The 8914-nt window shown below is 42.9% G+C and overlaps 1 protein-coding gene across 1 annotated transcript in view; it reads left to right on the forward strand.

Moving 5' to 3' along the window:
- The first annotated feature begins 592 nt into the window (after window positions 1–592).
- The window catches only part of dlec1 (DLEC1 cilia and flagella associated protein), a 21445-nt gene continuing 13123 nt past the window's right edge, over window positions 593–8914 (forward strand). The window contains exons 1-12 of the mRNA XM_030767139.1: window positions 593–676; window positions 995–1135; window positions 1284–1440; window positions 1605–1715; window positions 1851–2044; window positions 2687–2907; window positions 5110–5194; window positions 5954–6041; window positions 6629–6802; window positions 7412–7548; window positions 8235–8327; window positions 8566–8656. Of these exons, the coding sequence (XP_030622999.1) occupies window positions 593–676; window positions 995–1135; window positions 1284–1440; window positions 1605–1715; window positions 1851–2044; window positions 2687–2907; window positions 5110–5194; window positions 5954–6041; window positions 6629–6802; window positions 7412–7548; window positions 8235–8327; window positions 8566–8656 (1576 nt within the window). The remainder of the gene's footprint in view (window positions 677–994; window positions 1136–1283; window positions 1441–1604; window positions 1716–1850; window positions 2045–2686; window positions 2908–5109; window positions 5195–5953; window positions 6042–6628; window positions 6803–7411; window positions 7549–8234; window positions 8328–8565; window positions 8657–8914) is intronic.

The raw sequence follows: 8914 nt of genomic DNA on the forward strand, positions 1-8914 counted from the left end.
GATCCTATGGAATTCACGTTTTCCACGTTTCAGAATGCCCAGGACGAGAGGTAGCGTAAAATTAAGTAACACAAAGTGTCTTTGTGTTACATTAACAGAATTGTTAATTGATTTAGAAATTGGACCACTGTTCTATTCTCAGGTAAATGGATTAGTTACAAGATTAAAAAGTGTAGCCTAATGATGCTCCAGTTTGGAATTTTAAAAATTTTAACATACTGCATATTTGCGGAATAAATCGTATATTCTATCAAGAATTCTTAAAAGTGTATTCTTCAAAGAATCCGAGCACACACGTACAAGGCTACACACGCAAGTAAACCCACGCCCACTTATGTTTCATTTAGTCCACCTGCCTTATTTTCCCTGCACCTTTAAGAGTAACGCCTTATTGCTATGGCAACGGTATGTGTACAAAAATGTCTGCTTCCGGGAGGAAACGAGAATGGAACCGTATTAGTATCTATGCAGAACTGTGTCTATTTCGTCATTAGTTTTACATTATTGTCAGTGCATCCAGTACATAAACTTTTTTAAAAATATTTTTTTTTTCCGGGTAGGCTAACGACATTAGTTTGTTTTGAATGTAGCCATGCTTAACGAGTCAGAAGCTGCAACTCAAAGTTGTTTTGATCTCTCCGTGAATCGACACAGGTCGACATCAGAGAAGTCTCAGGTGGGGTGGATGTTTGCCGATAACCTTAACATCCCGTGTGCCTTAGATATTTCACTTTCACCAAACTGTCTTCTATGTCTGCACGACAATTAGAATACGGAGAGGCGTGGTGCAAACAACTCATAGCTAACTCATGGCTGCGCTTTCAATAATTGTTGAAGAATTTAATAAGGAAAACCTGTATAGCCCTAGTCCAAAACACCAAAATCAATTCTTTCTTTCTTTCTTTCTTTCTCACTCTCTTTCTCTCGCTCTCTCTCTCACACACACACGCGCATATTAATAGCCTACTAACGATCATCTAATTTTGCCTTCAAGGATATTTCCCATGTGCTGGCGAACATATTTAAAGACCTCTACACCACGGAGGTCATTGGCAAGGACACTGTTGCAAACCTGACGAAGTCCCACAGGGGAGAGAACACCTACCATGACAAATACGTGGAAGCACTGAAGCAGGTGAACAGCGAAAAAAAATATATATAAATCTGTCTTTCAGAAAAAGGTGTGAGAGACAAAGAGAGAAAAAAAAGGAATAAAGAATTTCGCCCTCAGTCTCACCGTTATCTTAATATTAATTTAATGCGTAACTCAACCCCACATCTAGGTCCATTCAGAATACGGAAGGAGAATGAGAGACGCTGACATGTTGGAAAACCACATAATCCAGGCACGGCTGCAGGCCGCGGCCACAGAGGACCACGCCCGTAGCAGGTTGCTAGAGGAGGTGGGGGAGACTTATCATCACCTGGCCCTTCCACCAGGTACGCTACATCAGCGTTGGGCTATGAGGTCACGTGTCCGCTGCATAGAAGTATAGTCATGTATCGTTACAGAGTTAGCGCAGAGTTAGCTGTCGGTTTCTGCGAAAACGAAAGGGTGAAAAAATGAACTGCCGTTTTTTCTTTTTTTTTTTTTGCTGTTTCAGTCACGTCAGCTTTTCTCTGGTGTGTGGATAACAGACTGCTGAAAAGACACAACTTAATATGCCCGCAAGATTACATGACAGAGACTGTTCCCCACGTAAATACCCCCAAAGGTACTTCTGACACACATCAAAATAAAACAAACAAAAACCCCCTCACCTTTAAAACGAGACAGTTTACTGCTAAGCCTTGAATTGTCATTCAGTACAATGAAGGTCAAAATGTTAACTTTTGGTTCTTTTTCAAAGGTAAAACCACCCCTGGATTTGCCCAGCCCACGGTGTCCTACAATAAGCACGTGTGCAAAATGCCACAGGATGATGGCTACACTTTGGTCACCCCTCTAGAACAGAATGCCGAGTGCAGGCTACAGGGGTCAGAGGTCACACTCACTCTCTCCTCCTCCCAGGAGTCAGATGCCATGAGGTTTATGCCCACCAAGGTCACAGCTGCCTGCTGTCTGAACACTTAACCTTGATCTTTACGCCATAATACTGTGTACAGTGTATGAGTATGTTCTATATATTAACAAACACTTAATGTGCTTATTAAGTGTGTGGGTGTGCGTGAAGTTCAGTTGTGACTAATTATTAAACTGATATAATATCAGTCGTTTTCATGATCACATAATAAAGTGTTATTGGAGCAGTGTATGACAATATTATGTAGCTAAACAGGTAAGTACACTGTTCTAATAATGTGCAGTTATTCTGTAATTATGTTGTTATTTGGGTCTGATTTGCTGATACTGTGTCACCGTTATGAACATTACTAGATATTGCAGCATGGCTCTCCCTTAAAAGAGACTTCAGTTTTAAAAGCGCTTGATTTAAAGAATATATGGTTTATGCTAGTGCCATGCGACCCTGATCTTATTTTGCTGTTGTCTGTGCCAAGAACACTCTGAGTGCTCCTTTGAGGACTCTGACTGTCACAGAAAGAGAGAGAGAGAGAGAGAAACAAAGAGAGAGAGAATGAGAGAGTACCCAGGGACAACGTTTAAGACTAGTGCTCTGTGATGTCAGTAAGTCATTTCTCTCTGCGTTTTCTTTCTTTTGTGTAAATTTCTCTGGCCCTGTAGAAGCCCTCCGAGGTGCGCGGACCACGCTGGATGGGAGAACCCAGCGCGGAACAGCGGGCGGAGGAGAAGAGAGCCGTGCAGAGGCTGAGAGAACGACACGACTTCCTGCGTAACCCTCGTTTCCTTCCCCCGAACGCCCAGCGAGGGGGCCAGTCCCTCATCATCCCGGGGAAGAGGCAGGAAACAGGGGCCAGAGACAGGAGAAAGGGCCCTGTACAGGAGAGGTACACATCCTGGACCAAACTGCGTCACGCCGTGAAGCTACTCAAAGATATTTATGAGGAAGAGCAGAGACAGAGATACAGATGTTGAGAAGAAAGATCAGTGTAATTTAATGGGATGAAAGTGAATGAATTGTGTGTGTGTGTGCGTGTGTGTGTGTTGTCTTTTAATTCATTAGTATACAGTTAAAAACCAGCAACCCAAAACGTACTGTTGTACCAGTGTTCTCTAGCACCAGTTGCTCTCTTCATTCACAGTACAAACATTTCTCATCTTACTTTTTAACAACTGACTAGTATTAGAAAACTGACATGGAGGTATACTGGTAGTGGAACAATGGTTGTGGGGGTATACTCTGCTGTCGGCACAATAGCTGTTTTGTAATTCATTGCTGAAATAATATTGCCTTAGTGTTTGCCAAGCCTCATTAAACACAGACTAAGCCCTCAGAAACCTCCCTAATATGAGTTGATACACAATACATTCGAGCTTTGTTTGAGCTTTTCCTTGTGCCAGCCTGTTTATGGAGTTCGGAATGATGAAATATAATCCCATTTGCTCTTGTCGCTTAATTGTCTTTTGTCTGCGCGTTGCGAAAGCTTAATTGTTTGTCTAAGGTGCTGGCAGCAACAACAAAAATGATAAGAGTTGAACTATCTGTCCTCGTTTATGGTAAACTAAACTGTAGTCCTAGTTTTAGAAATGGGAAGAATCGTTTCACAAGTGGATAAGTGTCCGGTTTTTCCGTTCAACCCGATGGACGTGTCCTTCTGTGCAATGGTGCATAGTGTGGCACTAAGAATTCCGTCCATCCATATGAAGAAATTTTTGGATGAAAATTAGATTGTGTTATTAAGTAATTTGAGTCATCTCATACTGTGTGACTTGTTTGCCATGAATTCTGACCCCGGAGAAATGCTCTTGACCCAGAACAGAGCGGGTTTTCCATTCAGCGCGTCCAGAAGAATCACAAGACGGTCAAATTTCATCATCTGACTGTGTTTTCGTGTTTTGAGCATACGTGACCTCGATGCAACGCTCCGTTCAACTGCCGTATGTTTTTTAGGCACTTGACAAGTCATAAAATCTCTCTGCGCGACAAGTAACTCTGGATAATTGAGTTACCATACCGTACCCACGTATCTGCAGAACAATAGGATGGTTCTGCCCCATTAACATGGGAGGCGGGGAGAGAATGCACGGGCCGATGTACAGCTTCCAAAGAAGCTGGTGTGGCGTCTCATAAACATTGCCTGGAGTTTTCTCTGCTCCGGCAAATGATTTTTGTACACTGTTAAAAGAAAACAATTGCTCAGAACATCCTGAAACGGTGTTGAACATTCAGAATTTTCTCGTTCTGTGATATTTTGGATGGTTTTCTCCCCAGTATCATGGGTTATTTTAGGCTGCACCGTAACGTGATGAAAATCGTAACATATTCAATCAATATTTATATTCTTGCACACAACAAACATTGTTTCTGTAACTCCATTTTTACTGCTTTCTGTGTTTCCAAACCGTTTCTAAACAGTGAACGGACATCAGACTTGGTTCACTTCTCATTTCATTTCTCTGGGTGATATTTGACGGTTTCTGGCACCGTTGTGTCATGTCATGACAAACTTCCTTGTGATTCATAGCATTAAAATAGAGGCAGTCGCGGTTTTGTGTTTCTGTGTGCTGATCGGCAGCGGTATCTCCCGCCCTGCTGGAATAATTCTGGGAAAACAATAAGGTCCTCGCATATATATTATCATCTGACAAAATGGAGAGATTTTCATTAAGTCCATTGCTTCATAGACTGGGTTAGTCATTGTACATTTCAGTGGATAGTTGCTAAGTAATTGTCCATAGCTTCCAACCAGAATCCAGCAACAACAATCTGATGTTCCAGCCATATGCCACAACTTGAGTTTGTTACATTCACCTTTGTTTTGTTTTGTTTTTACTGATTGGCCATTCATTATGTTTATATAGTGTAGTCATGCTAGACTGAACGGTGTCAGCGAATCTGTCTTCATTTGCCAAAGCCGAACAGTAGACAGTTCATTTTTTCCTCCAGCTGTGTGTGTGTGTGTGTGTGTGTGTGCGTGTTGTTGTTGTTGTTGTTTTTTTTTATTACGCCCTTCTCGCTGAGCAGACAAATGACAAACACTGATGGCAGGACACAGGTGTTGAATTCGTCCCTTTCTCTCCTGTAACAGCGGCCCCGAGGCCCCCGTCCCGGTGTTCTTGGCGAGTCCTCCTGTGGTTTTCTTCACCAGCTACAGAGCGGGACAAGTGTATGAGGTGCGTTTTCAGTCTGACTCCGATACGGGAAGAGCCCACCGACATTTTGTCGGCTTTATTCACCTTTCACCTTCTCAATGGACAGTTTATCAGGGAATAATAGCTCTGTAGTCACATTTGCTCCCGTTTTCCCTAGTTTATGTTGTCAGCTGGTGGGAAAATAATCTGATGCCAGCAACGTAGTTGGAACTGTAAACGTTTAGTGTGGATTTTACGTGTTGGTTAATTAGTGGCTGAACACATACTCTTTAATACGAGTCATTCAAACATGCTATCGTTTTCATGCTTATATAATTTTTGCAGGCCTGATTTTAGATACAATTACTGCTTTCTTTATAAAAAAAAGCAGTGATATATCAATATTGATGGAAAATATTAATGCAATTATCTATTAGCATGCAATGCATAAGCATATTTATTTAAATATTCGAATGATGATTCCATTGATGAAACTCGCAGAGGTATTTCTACAGTCAGTGCAGGAATGTCCTTCCTGTTACTGGAATTTGCTGTTGACATTTCTGTCTTTGGATGAGTCAAGTAGTGAATCATAATACAGACACTGAGTGAAGATGTTTTGTAATTTGATTTGTTGCTGTGATAAATATCTTTTTTTTTTTTACTGTGGTAAAGAAGCAGAATATTCTGCTATGAGTATGATATAAGACTGTTTCATGCGTGAGCAGAAGACTTATTTATTTATTTATTAATGTATGTGTTTGATTATAAGTCTTGACTGGTGACCTCTCCTCTCTGTAGACCACAGTGGAGCTGAGGAACATGACTGCGTCGAGCCGTCATATTCGCCTCATTCCTCCAAGCACTCCGTACTTCTCCATCGGCCTGGGTGAGCCTACCGAACCGTACCCTCTACCCGTGTCAGTAGAATGTCGTGCACTATGTCCGTGGAATGTTCTAGGGGCAGTCGTGGGTTTGGTCCCTCGGCTCAGTGCTTTTGGCCTCTCTCCTACACCAGAATCTGAAGAAATGCTCCAAATCCCTCAGATAATTGGACAACATCTTAGAGAAATTCCTGTGGCTGACTGAAGCAGATCACAAGACTCTCTGGGGGAATTCCTTGGTGTCTGGGATTCTTTGAGGTTGTCACGTTGGCTTTAGTGTTGAGATGGAGAAATAGCGCCATCTGCTGTAAATGACAGTGTCCATCACGTAATTGAATCTGTAAGGGGCTAGATAAAGAGGCACCTGTACTTTCAGAGGGCGAGTATCAATCATAAACATGCATAATGTACAAGAATGGATTTATGGTATGTTTGTGTGTGTGTGTGTGTGTGTGTGTGTGTGTGTGCGCGTGCATGCGTGCGTGCGTGTGTCTGTGTATGTCGATGTGTATGTGTCCGTGTCTGTGTCTGTGTGTGCACGCTTGCGTGTGTGTTTGTGTGTTTGTGTGTGTGTGTGTGTGTGTGACAATAGGAAGATTCCCTGGTGAGGGAGGCATCGTGGCCCCGGGTATGAGCTGTCAGTACACGGTGCGTTTTGCTCCAGACTCGCTGGCTGACTACGAGGACTTCATCGTCGTGGAGACACAGTCGCCTTACCCTCTGGTCGTGCCTCTGGAGGGCCACCGACCACCCCCGATACTGACACGTGAGGAAGACCACACCCTCCATACCTTACGTTCATCTGTACCATGCTCAGTTCTGCATTTCATTATAAATAAGTAAAGTATGGATTTGTGTGTGGGGAGGAGCTGGACAGAAACCACCATGGGTCAAATTCGACACAGACTTTTTTCTGCCAGGTCCTCAGAGACTATGGTGACGTCATTACGTTTACATATCACACGGTCCCATCATCCACCCAGGACAAACTTTCCTTTTCCTTTAGAGAGCGATGTCTGAGATTTCTGTGAATAAGCACATTGTGTGTGTGTGATGTAGTCTGAGTGAGTTGGGGAGAAAAGATCAGTTATTAAAAGTTTCCTCACTTTGCCCGGCGCAGTAAATATGCAGGCATTCACTCTTGTTTAATGTAGGGTTTACAGCTTAGCCACGTTACTCTTGGCCGTCAGTACTCCTGAAACTACTTAAAAACACACACAGACTCATTCACACACACAAACACGCACACACGCACACACACACACACACACACACACACACACACACACACACACACACACACAACACACACACACACACACTTGGCACACACATATACCTCTCTGTGTTCTCTCTCACCCTCATATCCTCCCAGTTCCTGCAGTCCTGGACTGTGGCTACTGTCTGGTGGGAGGGGTCAAGTTCATCGAGTTTCTGTGTCAGAACGAAGGCCTGAGTTCTGGAACCTTCTGCATTATGCCAAAGAGACACTGGCCAGCATCCAGCCTCAGGGTAAACTCTCACTCTTACACAGAAAAGATATCCCCCCCCCCCAAAAAAAACCCCAGTATCAACCATACCTACATGTCCACGCTGTTTCCCCTCCTGTTATGTCTCATTACAATGTCCATGTCTATCATAACGAAGAGCCAATCAAGTTAATAGTGTGTCAAAGCCTTGTTGTGGGGTATTATGGTTTAGACAGATCCAGCAGTTTCTAATAGTGCTCTACAATAGCATGACATTAATAACATGATCACTATACTATTCCTATACTATTATATCTTTATATTTTTATATTTCTACATTTCTTTCCTCTGTCTATTTATTGCACATGTACATATATATTCCTTTTTTAATATATCTGCTTATGTTGTCTTTATATTTACCTTTTATTGTTTTTTTATTATTATCTTCCCACTACTTTTGCAAGTTGAGCTGGCCCCGAACCCAAGAATTTCATTACTGATAATGATGTCCACATTGTCGTAAATCTAGTAAATGACAGTAAAACGTGTAACTTGAAATTTGAAACTGCCTCACACTTTCAGATCTGTTGTCCCCGTTAGTGCTTGGGACGCTGAGGAGTTGCTTAAGATTCAGCTCTGAGAGGCGTCGTGAGAGGTGGCGTGACGTCCGGCAGCGTGCTGCGTTGATTTGTAATCGTGTCGTTATGTCTGCGTGTGTCTTGTCTGCAGTCTGTCGTAAAGTCCAGCTTTGCCGAACAGGCTCCGTTTGCTATCAGCCCCTCCCTCTTTGAACTCCACCCAGGGCAGGCCACAGTGATGGAGGTGAGATGCACCCACGGAGAGAGAGAGAGAGAGAGAGAGAGAGAGAGAGAAGAATGGAATGGAATGAATGGAATGAATGATTGCACGCATGTACACACAAACAATAAAGAAAGATCTATAGACGACTTGCTTTCGATTCTCGGACACGTTGCAGAGAGCGGTAGCCCTGTCTGGAGGGGACCGGGGGAGGGGTGTAAACTCATCTTTTTTTTTTTTGTGACGTTTTTTTCTCTCTCAGGTGGTTTTCTTCCCGACGGCGGACGAGTTCTGCTCTCAGGACTTCACTATTGTGTGTGACAACTGTCAGGTGAAAGACATCACCATACAGGGTGGGTCTCCTGTACCTATCACACACAGCCCTGGTAGTGCTCACTGACTGTGTGTTCATGTGGAGCTCAGTATTTCATCTATAAAACAGTGTAATTTCTCATTCAGAATTAAACACGTGAATATTAACTCCTGAGTCATGCTGCAGTGGTCAGATTGCGGTTGCTCAGAGCGAAAACTCAGTCAGAATGAAAAGGGCTTTTTTAAACTTTTGATGGTCTGTTCATTCTTTTGGATGATAGTGATAAGAAGTTGTGTAA

This window comes from Chanos chanos, chromosome 3, assembly GCF_902362185.1.
Source record: "Chanos chanos chromosome 3, fChaCha1.1, whole genome shotgun sequence".
NCBI lineage: Eukaryota > Metazoa > Chordata > Actinopteri > Gonorynchiformes > Chanidae > Chanos > Chanos chanos.